At 68.1% G+C, this 17245-nt stretch overlaps 7 protein-coding genes across 7 annotated transcripts; 1 reads left to right on the top strand and 6 right to left on the bottom strand.

Annotated features, from left to right (window-relative positions):
• Positions 1-392: 392 nt before the first annotated feature.
• On the bottom strand, positions 393-3707 carry RHOBADRAFT_55423 (uncharacterized protein; the record flags this gene model as incomplete). The annotated part of the gene is made up of 7 exons (XM_018417838.1): positions 393-1294; positions 1380-1615; positions 1724-2441; positions 2580-2729; positions 2801-2870; positions 2947-3476; positions 3597-3707. 7 exons carry the CDS (start codon positions 3705-3707, stop codon positions 467-469), a joined length of 2643 nt encoding a protein of 880 aa, XP_018268776.1. The 3' UTR covers positions 393-466.
• A 482-nt stretch (positions 3708-4189) lies between these two features.
• On the bottom strand, positions 4190-6562 carry RHOBADRAFT_55424 (uncharacterized protein; the record flags this gene model as incomplete). Its single annotated transcript, XM_018417839.1, has 7 exons — positions 4190-4346; positions 4450-5184; positions 5271-5442; positions 5534-5633; positions 5784-6226; positions 6290-6318; positions 6427-6562. The coding sequence occupies 7 exons, from the start codon at positions 6560-6562 to the stop codon at positions 4285-4287; spliced, it is 1677 nt and encodes a 558-aa protein (XP_018268777.1). The 3' UTR covers positions 4190-4284.
• A 283-nt stretch (positions 6563-6845) lies between these two features.
• RHOBADRAFT_55425 (uncharacterized protein) lies at positions 6846-7772 on the bottom strand (the record flags this gene model as incomplete). Its single annotated transcript, XM_018417840.1, has 2 exons — positions 6846-7690; positions 7766-7772. Coding segments are annotated over 2 exons (832 nt in total), but the record flags the coding sequence as incomplete, so codon positions are not given.
• A 338-nt stretch (positions 7773-8110) lies between these two features.
• Positions 8111-9273, bottom strand: RHOBADRAFT_55426 (uncharacterized protein; the record flags this gene model as incomplete). Its single annotated transcript, XM_018417841.1, has 4 exons — positions 9202-9273; positions 8739-9095; positions 8590-8642; positions 8111-8491 (listed from the first exon to the last, which is right to left on the bottom strand). Exons 1-4 carry the CDS (start codon positions 9257-9259, stop codon positions 8111-8113), a joined length of 849 nt encoding a protein of 282 aa, XP_018268779.1. The 5' UTR covers positions 9260-9273.
• Positions 9274-10200: 927 nt separating this feature from the next.
• On the bottom strand, positions 10201-11911 carry RHOBADRAFT_38834 (uncharacterized protein; the record flags this gene model as incomplete). Its single annotated transcript, XM_018413570.1, has 7 exons — positions 10201-10306; positions 10383-10654; positions 10743-10819; positions 10933-11312; positions 11438-11540; positions 11682-11728; positions 11805-11911. 7 exons carry the CDS (start codon positions 11909-11911, stop codon positions 10282-10284), a joined length of 1011 nt encoding a protein of 336 aa, XP_018268780.1. The 3' UTR covers positions 10201-10281.
• A 290-nt stretch (positions 11912-12201) lies between these two features.
• Positions 12202-13441, top strand: RHOBADRAFT_66834 (uncharacterized protein). Its single transcript, XM_018419096.1, has 5 exons — positions 12202-12335; positions 12472-12496; positions 12634-12718; positions 12876-13094; positions 13219-13441. Exons 1-5 carry the CDS (start codon positions 12328-12330, stop codon positions 13335-13337), a joined length of 456 nt encoding a protein of 151 aa, XP_018268781.1. The 5' UTR covers positions 12202-12327; the 3' UTR covers positions 13338-13441.
• A 219-nt stretch (positions 13442-13660) lies between these two features.
• Positions 13661-17091, bottom strand: RHOBADRAFT_55429 (uncharacterized protein; the record flags this gene model as incomplete). The annotated part of the gene is made up of 14 exons (XM_018417842.1): positions 13661-13816; positions 13915-14016; positions 14095-14160; positions 14240-14479; positions 14568-14618; positions 14687-14907; positions 15652-15709; positions 15789-15857; positions 15912-16016; positions 16114-16170; positions 16242-16295; positions 16362-16610; positions 16714-16737; positions 16801-17091. The coding sequence occupies 14 exons, from the start codon at positions 17089-17091 to the stop codon at positions 13661-13663; spliced, it is 1743 nt and encodes a 580-aa protein (XP_018268782.1).
• Positions 17092-17245: the final 154 nt, after the last annotated feature.

Genomic DNA, 17245 nt, shown 5'->3' on the forward strand with positions numbered 1-17245 from the left:
AGAGCTCGTCCGGATTCTCTGCGACCGACCTTCTCAAATCGAGGCTGGCTGCGCCCTCACGAGCTTCTGCTCGCTTCTGCGCGTCGACGGGCTCGCTCGAGCAGCTGCAAAGGGGCTGTCGAGAGAGCGCCAGCTTCGTGACGCAGAGGGCGAAGGAGTCACCGAGGCGGAAGAGGCTCGAGTGCTCGAGAGAGGTATCGACGTTGGCTCAAGCAGAGCAGCACGGCGGCGAGCACGCTCTCGCTATCTCTTGAGACGATCAAGAGAAGGCTGCGAGCTGGGTATTTGCAAGGGGTCGTCACGCCGGAGGAGGCTAAGGAGGGGGCGAGGGGCGTAACGGTCGTCGAGGGGTCGTGCGAGGGGGAGGCTAAGCTCAAAAGGGGACGGGAAAGGAGAGAGTGACAGAGAGGAAGAGAGAAAACGATAGGAAGAGGCTACACGGCGCCATCGTGGTCGTCGAGCGCGCTCAGGCGCGCCGGCGCCAGTCGTGCACCTCGGACCCGGGCCCGCTCGGCTGCCTCGCGGCGGTCGCCGTTCCCGGCGCCGCGCCGTAGCCGTTGCTGCGATCGCGCGAGGGCGACGGCGGGGCAGTGACGGCGGCAGAGGCGTCCTTGTCGGCGATGCCGTGCGCCTGGAACAGGCCCTGGACCGACGGGATCTCGCGCCTCCTCGACGATGACGGCGACCCGACGGCGGCGTAGCTCGAGTGGCCGACCGTCGCGTACTGGGGCTGCGACGACGCCGACGTGTCGCGCGCCGGCGAGGCCGCCATCGAGCGCAGGTTCGAGTACGACCGGCGCGTAAAGGCGGCGCTCGCGGCGTTGGTCCCGCCTCCTGTGGCGCCGCTGCCGAAGCCGCCGCTCGCGGCGCCGCCCGGCGACGACGACAGGGGCGACGCGGCCGACGCGTAGCCGTTGCCGCTCGCGTAGGCGGCGAGGTGCGCCGAGAGCGAGATGCTCGTCGGCATGGGCGGCACGGCCGGGATCGGCGACGGCGACCGGCTGTCCTCCTCGCTCGACGACGCGTGACCGCGCAGGCCGCCGTAGTGCGCGTTGTGCTGCTGGTGGCCATGGGCGCTCAGGTTGGGCATGCTCTTCTTGCCGCGCAGGCCGGCGACGCTCGTCGCGAGCGAGCCGTTTGACGAGCCGCCCGTGTGCGAGGGGACGAGGTAGGACGTCGGGAGGGGAGGAGGAAGGTAGGACGAGTTGTGGCGGCTCGAGGAGGAGGGCGGGTGGAAGCCGTCGCGCGAGGCGACACGGCGCAGGGCGGCGGTCGACACGGACCCGCGAAGAGGCTGCACGAGTGTAGAAGTCAGTCTCGATGGACAGAAGATGTCCACGAAGAAGAGGGGGAGAGAGAGAGAGGGAGAGAGGACGCACTCGACGAGCTTCAGGTGGCGGCGCCGTCCCGGGCTTGTAGACGACAACGTGCCTCGACTCGCCGTCGCCGAGGCTGCGGTGCTCGAGGCCGAGCTTCTTGGCGATGAGGTGGACCGTACGGCGCTGCTGCGACGAGAGCGAGCGCGAGAAGGCGAGCTCGTCGCGGAGCGAGTCGCCCTGGAAGAGCAGCACGCGCGAGTAGAGCTCGAGCGTCGCCGGGTCGTTCAGGTCGAGATCTGCAGGAGAGGGAGAGACGTCAGCGACGCGCACAGACGTCAAATCTTCGGCTCGCCGCATCAGAGCGGCGGGACGAGGAGAGGCGAGAGCGAGAGACTGCGACGGACCGTTCTTGCCTCCCGCCGCCGTCCCGACGCTCGCCGTCGTCGCCACCGTCCCGACCTCGCTGTCGACGCTGCCCGTGCCGCGCTCCATGCGCTGGCTGACGCTCGTCCCGACGTCGCTACTCGGCGGGCTCGCCGACACGGACGCCGAGGCCGACTCGGACGAGTACGACGGCTCCATGTGCGTCGCGCCGGCGTGCGACGAGTGCTGCCGCTCGTGGCCGACGTGCTGGTGCGAGTGCTGGCGCTGGTGCTGGAACTGCTGCTGCGGGTGGTGCGGCGGCTGGGGCCCGCCGGCCGGGACGAACTCGCGCTGGCCGAACGACGTCGGCGGCCCGCCGCGAGACGGCGCCGACGAGGGCGACAGGCCCGTGCCCATAGCCGACGACGCGCCGCCGAGGTGCGTGCCCGGGCCGAACGCGAGCGGCCGCCCGTAGTCCTCGATGCCGTCCTCGCCCGCGCTCACGCCGAGCCCGGCGTTCCACCCTGCCCCGCCTCCACCGCCGCCGCCCGAAGCACCCGTGACCATGCCGCCGCTGGCGTACCCGCCCGGCGCGCTCGCCTCGCGGCGGTTCCACCCAAAGTCGGGCGCGCCGCCGCCACCGCCGCCGCCGGCGAGGAGCTGGGCCGAGCGCATGCGCTTGAGAGCCTTGGTGCGCTCGATGGCCTCCTTCTCGCCCGGCTTGAGCTGCTTCTTGAACTCGCAGCGGAGCTTGCGGCCCTGCGCGAGGGGGAAAGACGTGGCGCGAGGGAACGAGTCAGTCCGGGTCGGTGACGACGCGCTCTCTTCCTGTTCACGCGCGCCTCGTCGACAGCGTCGACGACGCGAGAGAGATAGAGAGAGAGAGAGAGGACGCACCATGATCTCGAGGCCGTCCATGGCGGCACGCACGACGCCCGCCTCGTGGCCGTCGCGGTAGTTGGCGAAGGCGAGGCCGCGGAAAGAGGTCGGGTCCTCCGGCGCATAGTGGTAGTTGAACGCGAACGGCGCAGGGAGCGCAAGGGATGACTGCGATGAGAGAGAGACGGAGGGTCAGGACGGGTGGGCGAGAGGGAGAAGGAGAGGAGGACGAGACGCACCATGATGTTGAGGAGCTGCTCCTTGGGGCACGCGAACGGGATGTTCTTGATGACGATGGCCGTTTCGATGCTGCGAGACTCGAGCCTCATTAGTCAGAGGCCTCGCTGGAGGAGGAGGTCGCCGACAGAAGCGGCTGGAGACGCACATGTCCTCGTCCAGGTCCTCGACGACGTGCGGCACCGGCCCGTTGTTGAAGCGGCTCCCTCCCCCAGCACTGCCGGCGCTCAACTGCTGCTGCATGCCCGGCGCCTGGTACTGCTGCTGCGCGCCGAGGAACCCTTGTCCCGCGCCGCCGACGCCGCCGTACGCGCCCGTGAAGCTCGACTGCGGCGGGCGGAAGGCGGGGCCCGGGTAGGGGCTCATGCCCGTCGGCGAGGCGAGGAACTCGGGGGCGAGGGTGGCCGAGACCGGCGGCGCCGGGAACGAGGCGAACTGGGCGTACGGGTCGAGCGAGTGCGAGTGCGCGTCGAGCGCGGCGGGGAAGAAGGAGCGAGGGAGGCCGTGCTGCTGATGCTGATGCTGGTGCTGGTGCTGATCGGCGAGGTGGAACAGGTTGGCGCTCTGCGCCTGGACGGGGAGAGGAGGAGGCTGGTACGGGAGAGGAGGGACGGGCGAAGGTGCCGAGTGCGAGTGCGAGTTGAGGGCGGTCGGGACGGTGAAGCGTTGCGAGCGTTGCTGCGGGTGCACGAGTGTCAGTTCCAGAGCATCAACAGGAACGTCAGGGCCCGAGGAGAGCGAGCCGAAGGTCGCTCAACCGGGGAGTCGGGGAGAGGGAGGTGAGAACGGCGAGCGCACCTTTCTGACGCCTTGGCCGGGTACGCCGAGGTTGTTGCCCGACTGCTGCGGGCGACCGTCTTGTCCCTGATCGAGCTTGAGGCGGTCGAAGCGAGTGTCGAGGTCGGCCATCTCGAGGGACGGACGAGGCGGGTCCTGGACGGTCGTCGCGGTCTCGCGAGGTGATGCGCGGGTCGTGGTGTGCTCTGGAGGTATCGATGGCGGTACTGACGCGGTGCTAGCGGCAGTCGGGGCGGCAGGGCGCGAGAACCGAGGCGAGTTGGGCGGGGACGAGGCCCTCGAGGAGTCGTGCAGGCGGTCGTGCGGGGCGTGCGAGGTCGTCAGGCGGCTCTGTAGGCGCAGCTGGGGCAGCCCGAGTACAGCACTGGGGGGCCCTGGCGCAGAGGGCGGGCGGTAGCGAGGGAAGCGAGGGGGCGACGCGACTTGGCTCGACCGCGGTCGCGCAGCAGCCAACTGCTCTCGCTCGCGCTCAGGAACAGCGGCGAGCAGGAGCGCAGCATCCCTCTCGCTATCATACGCCGGCAGCCGAGCGCGCGAAAGCAAAGCGACCGTGACCCGACTGCTCCTCCTCCTCGACACGTCGCCTTGAAAGTCGAGCTGGAGATGTGTGCTCGTTGCGGCTTCTACTCGCCCATGCTCCTCCCGTCTACTCGACTGCTCCTCGTCGACGACGCCCGCACCTCGCTCTTTAGCCGACGCCGCCGCCGCCGCCGTTGACACCCATGAGGTGCAGCGCCAGCTCGACCGTCGCTGCGAGCGCGAAAGGCCGACAAAGGCGTCAGTGCGCTGTCTCCCGACTCGTCCATGACCAGGATGTGCAGGAGGAGAAGAGGGAGGAACGAGAGGGACGCACTGATAGTCGCCGCGCTGCCGACGAACGAGCTGACGACCGTCGGCCGGATCCCGGTCGCGAACCCCTGCAGGCCGAGCAGCCTCAACGCCCACTTCTCGGCCCTCGCGTCGAGGTGTGGCGCCTGCTGCCCGGCGACCCGTCGCGCCGGGAACACCCACGTCGACAGGACCTGGTACACGACCGACGACGGGTACCGGTACCGCTGCGCCGCGACGCCGTCGGCGTGGATGCCGCGAAACACGCCCGGCACCGTGAGCCGCTGAGGCTTGTCGGCCCCTCGCGCTCCTGCCGCCGCCGACGTCGCCCCCTCGCCGCCGCCGCCCGCTCCCGGCGCCGCCGAGCCCGCCCCGGCGCGCGTGTGGAACGGCGTCGCGTTGCTCGTGAACTGGCCCGCTCGCGCCGCCGGGCTCGTCCTCGCGCGCGTCTCAAAGTTGGCCGTCTGGAGCCGCGTCTTGACAATGTCGAACGGGTACGGGACGATGGCGCTCAACGCGCCGGCGAGGCCGCCGGCGAGGAGGATGCGGCCGACCTCGGCCTTGTTCATGGTCGGGCCGGTGCTGCTGGGTATGGGTGCGGATGCGGGTGCGGTCGGGGTATCGGGAAGAGCGGTCGATGCGGTGGATGCGGAAGATGCAGAGGGCGAGAACGGGTTGAGCGACTCGAGGGGCGAGGCTGATGGTGGCGGCGCCGACTGGAACGGCGAGTCGCCGCGCAGTAGTCGTCGAAGGACAAAGTCTGCCGAGAGGGGTCCAGTCGAGCAGGTGAGCAACGTGTTCGAGATCGGGGAGAGGAGGGGAAGGAGAGGACGGGGGACGACGCACAGCTCCAGAAGAAGATGCCGCTCGAGATGCTGTCGTGGATCGCCGTCATGAGGCCGCCGATGTAGAAGCCTCGCAGGCCCTCCTTGCGGGCGATCTGGCGCGCGATGCCGAACGAGCCGAGCTTCTTGCCCGGGACCGACTCGACCTGGGCGCGCGTCTTGACGACCTCGATCTGCGGGTCGCGAGGTCGAGGGCACATCGAGAGGACGTCAGGAACGCTCTGGGGAAAGGGACGCAGAGTGAGAGGGTCGCGCTCGACGCACCGGCGTCTCGAGTAGTGCGCAGAGGGCGCCCGCCGTCGCGCCCGAAAGGAAGACGCGCGACAGGGCGTTCGGGTCTTGCCGGTCTTGGTGGAGCTGCTCCCTGTAGGACAGAAAGAGAGGGTCGGTGCCATCCAGGAAGGGCGGCCGGTGGCGAAGCGCCAGCCTTGCTGCGCCGCTCGAAAGCGACTCGGCAGGGCAGGCCAGAGCTCCGCAGCCGCCGCAGGGACGGAAGAGAGACGCAGCGACTTACATCATGCGCCCGTACAGGCCGAAGAAGGCCGAGTCGATGAAGGCGAGGCCGAGGATCGGGCCCGCCGTGCCGGCGAAGAAGAAGCGGAAGCCCTCGGTGCGGTACAGGCTGATGAGGCCCGGTCGCGCGGTCGACGTCGAGGGCGTGCCGTGAGGGGCTGTATGTGGTACATGCGGTGCGGATGCGGGTGCGGCGGAAGGGCGGGTTGCGGCGCCGAGGGCGGCAGGTCCGGGCGTGCGAAGGGTCGAGGGCGAGTGCTGAGCTGGGCTCGCCGCGGCTGGTAGTGGCGCGGGTGCGGCGGTTCTGCCGAGAGGGGTTGGCGGTGGCGGGAAGGGGAAGGACGGCGAGCGTAGGGGCGAGACGGAGGATTTGCCGACTCGAGGCGACGAGCTGGACGGGGTCGAGGTCGACGAGGGGGCCGTCTGCAAGCGGACCTTGAGGACCTGCGAGGCGGTGAGCTGGTCAGTCGCGGGACCATGCACGAGAGCAGAGAGACGCGTGCGCACCTCGAACGGGTTGCCAACGAGGACGCCGACTGCGAGATGGACCCGGGGAGGAGAGGGTCAGCCGACGTGGGCGACTCGAGGCCGCACAGCTCGAGAGCGGCCGCTCTTGGGCGACAGAGAGAGAGAAGAGGACGCACCTGCTCCACCCAGCCAACCGGCGACCAGGTCTGCTGTTGCGTCGCTCGCCTTGGAGGTCGACCCGGTCCACTCGGCGCCGACTCGCTCGTCGGCGGCTGCTGCTACCGCCGCGCCCGCCGCGAGCTCGGGGTCCATCGGCGCAGAAGCTGGTACGCCTAGGCAGAGCACAGCAGTGTGCTGCAGCAGCTGGCGAGGTGAGGTTCGAGCCGAGCCGAGCAGCCGCGACGACGTCGTCGTCTCCCTCCGGCAGAGCTCCTCTCGCTCAGCCACACACCGCTCTTTCCTGCCGGGCTTGGGCTCTAGCTTCAGCTTGCTCCAACCTGCTCGCTCTCGGGCATCTGCTTACTCTCGTCGCGGTCCGCGAGCCTCGTCTCGTCGTCGTGCTCGGCCTCGCTCCAGCTCCGTCCACAGGCGCGATGGCACGGACGAGGATCAACATTAGGGCACAGACGAAGCTACAGACTCTAGCTGGGTACGACAAGGACAGACGAGCGCGACGTGAGAGACGGAGGAGCGACCTTCACTCGGCCTTCCTCCCGCGACTCGCGCTCCGCTCCTTCGCGGCACGCCAGTCGCCCATGCCCGCCGCGCCCCAAGTCCTCTCGTCCGGCACGACCTCCTCCTGCGGCCTGACGGCGTCCCACATGCGCCCGACCGCCGCCCTCGCCCTCGACACGCTCGCCGACCGCCCACCCTTGCCGTCCTCGCCGCTCGTCGACACGCCCGCCGCGGCCCGGCCCCTCGTCTCGGGCTCGTGCGCCTTGCCGCCGAGGCCGGCCGCACCGCGCGGCTCCTCCTTGACGCGCGCCAGGCCCGCCTCGCGCGTCGAGCTCGCACCGGCAGCAGCTGCGCCCGACGTCGTCGTGCGCGACCGGCTCGCCTCGCGGCTGTGCGACTTGGCAAAGTCGCCGAAGCCTGCTGCGCCGCGAGGCTCGCGCGACCTCGAGCGAGGCGCAGGCGCCGGGACGGCGGCGGCGTCCTTGGCCTTGGCTGCAGCGGGCGCAGGGCCGGGCGCGGCGAGCGTCTCGTCGCTCGACGAGGCGGCAGCGACGATCTCGGGCGACGGCGACGTGCGACCGCGAGGGCGCGACATGGAGCGCGAGACGGCGCGCGTGATGCTGTCGATGAGGGTCGTCGGCGAGCGCGAGCGCGACGACGGGCGGGCCTCGTCCGAGGTCGACGGGACCGGGTACGTGCCCATGCCGCAGGCGCCGCGAGGGGGCGACCTGGGACGAGTCGCAGGGATCGGGGCGGGGGCGGGGGCTGTGGGAGAGCGAGGGTGAGCGTCTGGCCGCGATAAGGAGGAGCGGCGAGCGCCGAGTCGAGGAGGGGACGCACTGGCCATTGTGTTTGAAGAAGCGGCGGTCGAAGTGAAGGCTTGTGCGGGTTCAAGAGAAGCTCTTTACGCGCTCGAGAGGATTCTGTAAGGGAGAGAGAGAGTTGAAGGAGCGAAGTCGGAGCCGAACCCGATCGAGCATCGCCTCACCCGCTCCTCGTGCGGACGAGCGGGTCGCCCGTCGACGACTTTCAAGTGCGCCTCTCTCGACGCTCAGAGGACCAGAGACTGCTCGACTCGATTACTGAGCACAGAGAGAAAGATTCTACGACCGCTCGACAGACGACTTTGGGCAACCGACCGCCTCGACGCTCGACCCTCGACCGCCTCGGCGCGCCCGCCTGCGCTCACTGCGCAATGGCCTCGCGTTTCTCGACAGCGGCGACAGGCTCGACCGTCGGCACTGCAGGAGCGAGTGCGGGCGCGCCGGTCGCAGCGGGAGCAACCTCGATCTCGTCCTTGGCCGGCGCCGGCGCCGACGATGCGGGTTCAGCCGCAGCCGGCTTGCGGTCGTACGGGCTGTTGGCGCCGCCGGCGCCGGCGAGCGCGTCGACGACGCTGCGGACGCGGCTCTGGCTGCGGCTCGCCGGCTGGCTCGTCGCGAGAGGCGAACGGGCGTGCGAGCGCGCGCGCGACTTGGAGCGGGCCTCGCGGTCGCGCGAACCGGCATCGGTCGACGCCTTGGCCGCGTTGACCTCGTCGAGGATGATGCGGCGCATCGCCTCGTCCTGCAGGCGGAGAAGTGGGTGCGACCGTCAGTGGGCGCTTCGGCGATGGAGCGGAACGACCAGAGGGGGAATGTGGGAAGGGAAAACGCGAGACGTACCTGGTGCTCGCCCTCCTCCTTGCTCGCACGGTGCCAGAACGGATCCGAGACGACTGCGAGTGCTCGCAATGGAAGGGGCGCCATCAGTGAAGGGCTCGAGCGCGAGTCGTTTCTCGGAGAGACACAAAGAGAGAGATTGGGCGACGCACTGTCCTTGATCGCGGCGCGAATGCGGCTCATGCCCCTCGAGCGGCTTCCACTGCGCTCGCGAGACTCGCTCTTGGCGTCGCGCTTCGAGCGGCGGATGGCGCGCTCGAGGTCGGCCTCGTAGCTCGCGTCTTGCGCGGCGCGGACCTGGCGCAGAGCGGCCTCCTTCTGGAGCTGCTCAGCACGGCCGGGCTCCCTTGAAGTAGAGCGCGACTCGGGCTGGAAGAACGGGTCCTTGGCGCGGTGCGGCGAGCGAGAGCGGACGTCGCTCGGCGAGTGGAGCGGCGACGACGGCTTCGAGTCGACGCTGGCGGGCAGGTCGTCGCCCTTGCTGTAGCCCGCTTTGCCGTGACCGCTCGCTGTTGCAGGGGAGGAGGGACGAGGATCCAGAAGGTCAGTCCCGGCAAGCCGCCTCTCGACCGGTACCTCGCGGTGCTCGCACGAGGAAGGGGGAAAGGGACGCACGGTGGACAGGGTAGGCCGCATAGGCGTCCATACCGGTAGGAGGAAGCGTGTTGGGCATCTCGTGCTGGTCCTGTGCGGCACGAGGCGTCAGAGATTGGGTCGAGGACCAGAAGTGGGGGACGAGGACGAGAGAGGGGGAGGCGCGAGTTGCGAGGGGGCGCACCTTGTCGGGGAGAGGTCAGAGGGGCGGTAGAGCGGGCTCGAGCAGCAGCGAGGGCGCACGGCGAGTGAGGAGCAGGAGGGAGAGGAAGGGGGAAACGGCGAGCGTCCGCACAATCGCTCGCCGCGCGGGCCGGCTGCTATTTTTCGCCGCCGTCTCCTCCCCCGCTTTCTCCGGATTAGCCACGTCGGGAAAGTGGTCTGGTCGTGCGCAGACCGTCGTTCGCTGCGACCTCGAGCGCGGCCTTCTCCTCGTCGTCCTTTTTCTCGAGCGCAAAGTCGAGAGCGCGACCTCGTGGGAGGGTACTCGACTGGACCTGATTCTCGCTCAAACGTCTCAATAGGTCGCTCGAGAGGAAAGCGGACCCGAGAAGAGCAGAACTGCAAGCTCGAGCGCGACCTTCTCCTCGTCGTCCTCCTTCCTGAGCGCAGAGTCGTGAGTGCGTCCTCGTGGGAGGGTCCTCGACTCGGCTCAGGCCTCAAGCATACGTCTCGATAAGTCGCTCGAGAGGAAAGCGGACCCGAAAGGAGCAGAACTGCGAGCCTCTGCTTGAGAGCTCTCGTCTTGGGAACGCCGCTCGGACCGCCTCGCGACCCGCTCTCTCTCAAGCCTGGCGCTGCGGAGCCTGCGCGCAGGTAGAGCGCCTTGTCTCGTCGTCGCCCATCTCTCGCGGCACAGATCCTCTCAGGCTCGCTCGTTCGCGCACCGGGCTCCCTTTCTCACGGCTCTCGGGCTCTCGCCGTGGAAAGCGCGAAGTGGAGAATCTGCAATGCTGTTGATTCCGACGGGAGAAGTTTGTACACAGAGGAGGGGCGACATCGAGAGGAACGCCGGCGTCGGGGGGAGGAGGGCGCGAGTAGCGAGAGGGGGGTGACGAGGGTCGGGCGAGAAGAGGGAGCCAGCGAGGAGGACGGCAGCGCTCAGCGAGGGCCGGTCTTGATGATGCTGCAGGGTCGAGAGAGTGGTCAGTAGACGCCTGAGAAGAGAGGTGGCCGAGTGAGAGAGAGGGAGAGGGGCGCACCCAGCGCGAACGAGGACCTCGACCTTTTTCCTCACGTCGGCGTTCTTCATCATGTGCTGCTGGAGGCTCGCCGGGTCCTGCTGCGCCTGCTGGAGGATGCTCTGGAAGGCCGGGTCGGCCATGATCTGCTGCACCTCGGGGTCGCGCATGGCGCGCGCGTACGCCTGCTCGTCCGACTCGCCCGCGCGCGCCGACGCCATGTTCTGCGTCACCTTGGCGAACTGCTGCGTGATCTCCTTGGTGTGCGCCTGCGCCGTGTCCTTCTCGGCGGCCTGCGAAGAGGGAGAGCATCGAGCGGTCAGGAGAAAGGCTCGCTGAGGGGGCTTGAGACGAGGGGCAGGAGAGGAGGGAGGGACGTACGAGCTCGACTGCTGCGAGGGCCTTGTCAAACTCCTTCATGGCGAACAGGACGTGCGACTTGCGGATGTAGCCCTTGACTGCGACACGAGAGGGAGGCAGAGAGAGAGAGGGGGAGAGAGGGGGGGGAGGAAGAGGGTCAGGCCGACGCTCGAGAGAGACAGAGGCAGACAGGAAGAGCAAAGGGACGCACCGAACGTCGGGTCCATCTCGATGGCCTTCTCGGCGTCCTTGAGCGCCTCGGGGAGCGCCATGAGCTTGGTGTAGGCGGCGGCGCGGTTGGTGAACCCGCGCGGGTCGTCCGGGTTGCGCTTGATGCTCTCGGCGTAGTGCGTCACGGCGCTCGCAAAGTCGCCCTGGCGGAAGGCCGTGTTGCCCTCCTCGCGCGCGACGTCGGCCTTTTGCGGGTCGATGTAGGCGAGGCGCGCCTGCTCCGAGGCCTGCTTCTCGGCGTCCTTGAGCTTGGCGAGGACGTCGGGCGTGCGGTGCTCGAGGAGCGACTTCTGGAGGTACTTGACGCCGTTGTCAAAGTCGCCCTTGCGGACGTAGGACGTGCCGATGCGACCGAGGGCCCTGCGGTGGGGAAGGGAAGCGAGGTCAGGACGAGCTCAACATGCCCCAGCAGACGAAGGGCCGAGCCACCCGCAAGGTTTGTGCGAGCGCTCTACCCAGACGAGGGAGCGAGCACGTCGACGCACTTGGCGATGAGCTTGAAGTCGGCGCGGCGGTCGCGGCCCTCGTCGACGGCCTTGTTGCACGTCTCGATCGCCTTGTCAAAGTCGCCCTCCTCAAAGTGGACGGCTGCAGATAGAGAGCGAGTCAGCGACCGTGCGCTCCTAGAAGGGCAGACTAGCCTGCGCCGCTCGACGGGAGGTCGAGGCGGGGTTGGCGAAGCACGAGGAGGGCACGGGTGCGCGGGGGAGGGGGAGTGAGCGAGCTCACCTGCGAGGTTGTTGAGGTAGGTGATGTCCTGGAACGTGTCCCAAGCCCTGTAGAGAGAGAGAGAGAGTCAGTCGGCGGGGTTGGTCGAGGAGAGGTGAGGACAGAGAGAGGGAGCGGACGGACTGCTGGTAGAGGTCCTTTGCGTTGGCAAAGTCGCGCTTCTTGTAGGCGTCGTTGCCCTGCTGCTTGAGCTGGTCGGCCTGGGCGTGCTGCGCTGCGTCGTCGGACATGGTCGAGGTGGGGAGCTGGGAGCGGTCGACGAGGGGGAGGCGGCTCGAGGTGGGAGCGGGCTTGGCGAGTGCGGGTGCGGTGTGTGGTGCTGGTGCAGGTGTGCAACGAGCAGCTTGATGCAGAGCGAGGAGAGCGTGAGAGCGTCGTTGCTCGGAACCTTCTCTCGCCGTCGACGACAAGTCCGAGAAACCCACCACGCCTCGACCCAGGCCTCCTTTTGTGGGGCTGACTGGTGCGACCTGTCAAAGAGACAGTCGTACGGCCTGCTGCCCTGCGAACGAGACTCCCGGTGAGCGGTGATCTGTGGCCGCTGGCCCGACCCTGACGACGTTGCTGCTCTCGCCCGCTCGACTCACGCGACTCTGTCGACACCGCGACCAAGCACTCTCGACCACCTTTACACACCTCAGCAACCATGGCAGGGTCCGTCCCCGCCTTTCTCCCGCAGCCTCTGTCGCCGTCCTCGCCCCGCTGACCTCGCTCGTCCTCCCTCCCTCATCGACTCGACTCGACCCTGCCTCGCCTCGCCCCGCACCCTGCCGCCCTACCCACTCCACAGAAGCATCACCGACTGGGACAGCCAGGTCCGCCCCTTCTCCCTTCCTCCCTCGCCTTCGCCTGCCCCTCGTTCGCCATCTCGGCCCCCTCCCTCCTTCGACCAGTCGAGCATCTCCTTCCGCTGCCCGTACACTCATACTGACTCGCCCCTTCTCCCCTGCAGACCATCATCGGCAACAAGGCGCGCGGCCCGGGAGGCGGCGGTGCCGGCATCCCCGCAGGTCGGCCCCAGCAGGGCGACCGCAAGTGTGCGTCGCCGCCCGTCCTCTCGTCCCCTTGCAGCGAGCGACGACCTGTCGAGGTCGTGGCTCGTTGCTGGATCGATTACAGCAACGGGTCGACCAGTCTCGAGCACGTACTAATGCCCCCCTCTCCTCCTTCCCCTCCTCCCTCGCCCGCCCACAGCCACGGCCAACAAGGTCGTCGGCGGCGTCGACCACGCCAAGATTGCCAAGCTCGACCGCGAGAACGAGGTGGCGCCCCCGCCGACCGTCTCGCTCGAGCTCGGCAAGGTGATCCAGAAGGCGCGGCAGGGCTACGTCGACTCGGCCGGTCAGCCCAAGCCCCTCAGCCAGGGCGACCTGGCAAAGATGCTCAACCTCAAGTCGACCATCGTCCAGGAGTGTGCGTCCCCTCGTTCTCTCTCTCTCCGGCGTCGGCATCGTCGGTCCCTCTCGATGCGCCGTGACTGACCCTCTCGCCCCTCTCTCCCCTCCGTCGTCCACTTCCCGCCGACGCCCTCAAACAGACGAGAACATGAAGGCCAAGCCCGACCCGGCCGTCCTCGGCAAGATGGAGCGCATCCTCAAGGTCAAGCTGCGCGGGTCCAACATCGGCCAGCCGCTCGGCGGGCCCAAGAAGAAGTAGTTCCCGTCGTCGTCGTCGTCGAGCCCCCCTTCCTCCCTTGTCTCTACCCCATCCCCCATGAAGCTTGAAGTGTCACTCAATAGCAATCGCAGGTTACCCTCGTCCCGGTCGGCCCGCGCTCGAGCCGCCTTGAGAGCGAGAGCGAGTAGCTCGCTCGGCAAGAACGCTCTCCTGCTCGCTCGCGCAGCTCGCTCGACTCGGCTTCAGCGCTCTCGTCGACGATGCTCAAGCTCGGAGGATGCCAAGTCTCGTTGCACGCCCTCGCCCTCCTCTCCCTCTCCCTCTCCACCTCGATCCATCTCCCTCGCCTCCGCCTCACCCCCTCACACGCCGGCCCACCTCTTGCCATACCTCGCCCTCTGTCTGAGGCTCAGCTCGACGCGCTGGGCGTGCACGTGCGCGAGGCTGCGCGTATTGTGCCGCGGGACGTACATGTCGACTAGCGCGGCCGCCGCGGCGAGCTCCTGGTCGGTCGCACGCTGCGTCGCGTCAAGGCGAGGTTCGGGGTCAGCTCGTCGTCGTCGTCGTCGTTCCCGATGAGGCGTAGAGAGGCGAGAGGAGAGGAGAGGGGACGCACGCGCTTGAGCCCGCCCTGCGCCGGGTCGTCGTCCGAGCCGGACCGGTCGCGGCGCTGCCGCTTTTTGACGGCGGCCTCGCTCGACTCGGCGTGCTCGGGGTGCTGCGGCCGAGGGTGAGGGAGGGCGTGAGTCGAGGGCGGGACGGAGGTTCGGGAGGGAGAACGAGAGAGGGGACGCACGAGCCTCTCGAACGCGGTCATGAGCCGGTGCAGCGCCGGGAAGTGCACAGCGTGGCCGATGTCGGGCTACAGAGAGGGAGCTCGTCAGTCATGCACTGCCACAGAGAGAAGGATCCGCGAGAGCGAGAGGAACTGCGGGACGCACCAGCTCAGCCGGCGACCTGACACTGCGCGCCTCGACCTTTTCGAGCACGCTCTCGAACTCCTTGACGGCGACGAGCGCGTGAAGCGCGTCGGGCCCGAAAGGAGCGCCGAGCGAGTCCCAGTACGCGACGCTCATGTGCGCGAGGAAGCCGTCGTGGAACCAGACGTCGACGGCGGGCCGCTCGTCGGCGGGAAAGTGGTGCGCGATCTGGCCGACGATGTAGCGGATGCGGCAGACGGACTGTGGCGGGAGGAAGGAGGTCGTCAGTGCGTGACGATGCGAGACGAGAAGGAGGGAGGTCCGAGCGGCGAGGAAGGTCGAAACGCACCCGCCGCATGCGGTACAGCGTCGTCGAGCACGTCGTCTCAGTCGTGGTCGGCTGAGATTTCGAGAGCATCAGTCGACGCTCGATCCATAGCGTGGCAGAAGGAGAGGAGGCGGACGCACAAGCGAGGTGCTGCCCGGGAGGTCGCGGTCGCCGTTATCGAACTTGAGCTGGATCGCGTACACCTCGTTGCAGAACATGTGCTGCTCGTGCGCGGGCCACATGTCCCACCATGCGCCCGGGATGCTGGCGAGCAGCTCGGCGATCCACTCGTCGCGCATCTGCTCTCGCAGAGCGAGGCGCCCGATCTTTCTGCGCTTGCGCCAGTTGGCGAACGCCTCGCCTGCCGCCTTGATGAGTGCCTCAGGTTGCTCGTGAGAGACTCTCGGCGTCGACATGCGGGCTAGAGAACGTTGAGACCGTGCGAGAAGAGAAAAGGGAGCGAGAAGTGCAGTCCAGCTTGCTGGCGGGCGCGAGGGAGACGATCGCTCCCTTGCGCGGACTTTCCGGTCTGTCCCTGCGAGGAGACGTGTGCGAGACAGACAGACAGGAGGCGACCGAGACCGGAGAGACGAAGCCCGTGCACACGATCCGGCGCTCATACCGACGGTCGAGCCGCGGAATCGCCGACAAGCGCTCGTCACGAGCCGAACCTGCTTCTACGCCGAGGTCTCGAGAGCGCGCAGACGCAGGCGCAGGGGCGAGGCTCGAAGGCGGACGATGAGCGACCGACGCCCCGCACGGGCCGCCTCAATTCTCATCAGCTCCTCCAGCTCTCGGGCGTTGTCTCGGGCTCCCTCTCGCACCGACGGACTTGCAAGCGCATCTCTCGACTCTCATTGGGCGACAGAATCTAGCGCCCGAGAGCCGGCCCAGCAGAAGGGACGGGAAGCGAGCCGACCATCGCGAGAGCGACTCGGGTTGCGAAGGTAAACTGCAGGGCTTCTCGAGAGCGGCAAGGGAGATTTCTGGGACTGCAAATCTATCTACATCAGAAACAGAAGGTCGCCGTAGACGGCGGGCTAGCGGCGATACCGAGAGCGACCGTGCCCGAGGCTCTGCACGCTGCACCTGCGCCCTGACGAACTGAAGCTGCGCTCGTCCTCCTCCTCGCGCAGTTTGTCGAGCAGCCCCATGTTGTCGCCCTGCGAATGCTCGAGAACGTAAGCGAGCTGGACTGCAATCGAGGTCGCCGATACTCGAAAAGAGGAAAGGCGGACGCACAAACTTGGCCTCTTGGGTCGACAAGTACGGCCCGTCCCTGAGATCCGTGAGCGTCTTGAGGATGAGCGTCTGCAGAGTGCGAGGCAGTGTCAGTATATCTGGGAGCGCAACTGGTGGGCGGACCGACGAGGTCGACCCGCGAGGGCGCTGGAGAGACGGCGGACGCTCCTGCAACTCAAGGTGTGCGCGCCACCACGGCAGGCCACGCAGCATGTTGGCGATGGCCAACTGCAGGTCGTGTAGAGTCAGTGACGCCGCTCGCGGGAACCTGCGACGAGGGTCCAGGAGAGGCTCGTGCGTCGAGAAAGTCGAAAAGGGGACGCACCGACTGGTCCTTGAGCTTGAGGCCGGCGCCTTTGCGCACACCGAGCCGAACCCTGTTCTGCAGGTGGATCTCTGAGAGTGAGCTACGGCGCTCAAGGGAGAGAGGAAAGAGGGCGCGAGCGGACGCACCTCTTCGAGAAGGGTGACGAGCGCCCCGAACCATTCTATGTCGCTCAGTGCGGGCTGTCCAACGGGTCGAGGTCAGTCATATCATCTGACAAGAGGCAGAGAGAGCGAAAGGGGACGCACCAAACGGCTGATTCGGCCTTGCTCGTGGTGCGCGAGCAAGTGCTCGTCGAGGCGCTCAAACTCGGCGACGACTCGGCGTCGCAAGCGGCTGTCGGCCCGGTGAAAGTCGGCGGGCTTGATGAGCTCGACGAACCCGAGCTGGAACCAGTCGCCGGTATCTTGCGCCCACAGGCCAGCGTCGGTGTCGAGAGGAGGCGAGGAGGCGATCTGGTGGACGATCTGCTCGACGATCTGGATGCGGCTGAACTTCTGTTGCCGTCGAGGATGTCGAGTGAGCAGACTGCGAGGTGCTGGGTCGAGAGGCCGGAGCGAGACTCGCCTCGCGCATCGTCTGCAGCGTTGTCCAGCACACGAGGCGCGGCTCGGCGAGGTCGGGCTGTGGGTCCTCGACGGTTAGCGCGCTCGACGAGGGCGAGTAGAGAGAAAGAAGAGGACGGACCAGGTGTTGAGGGACGCCGGCTTGAGCCGGACGGCGGTCGTACAGCGTCTTGAGGTCGCGCATGTCATTGAGGAAGCTGCGCTGGTCGCGGATGCGCCACTTGTCCCACCAAGGCTCGTCGATCTCGGCCACGACAGCGCTCTCCCAGCGCTCAGCCTCGGCGACGAGGCGGGCCTCGTGGCTGCGGTCGATGCGCAGGCGCCGGCCCGCCTCGACGAACGAACGCGCGGCGTTGTTGGCACGGACCTGGAGGTCCGAGTACGGGAAGGGCTGAACGAGGTACTCGGCCATGGCAGCAGAGTCGCACAGGCGCAGCGAGAGCGTCGAGAGGGAAGCAGAGAGTCCGAGAGAGCAGAGGCGAGCCAGCGGGGTCCGAGCCGGACGAGCCGCGGGCGGACGACGGACAGGAGACGAACGCAGCCTCCTCGGCGTTGAGCCAGCCGGC

The sequence above is a fragment of the Rhodotorula graminis genome, assembly GCF_001329695.1.
Source record: "Rhodotorula graminis WP1 unplaced genomic scaffold RHOBAscaffold_13, whole genome shotgun sequence".
Lineage (NCBI taxonomy): Eukaryota > Fungi > Basidiomycota > Microbotryomycetes > Sporidiobolales > Sporidiobolaceae > Rhodotorula > Rhodotorula graminis.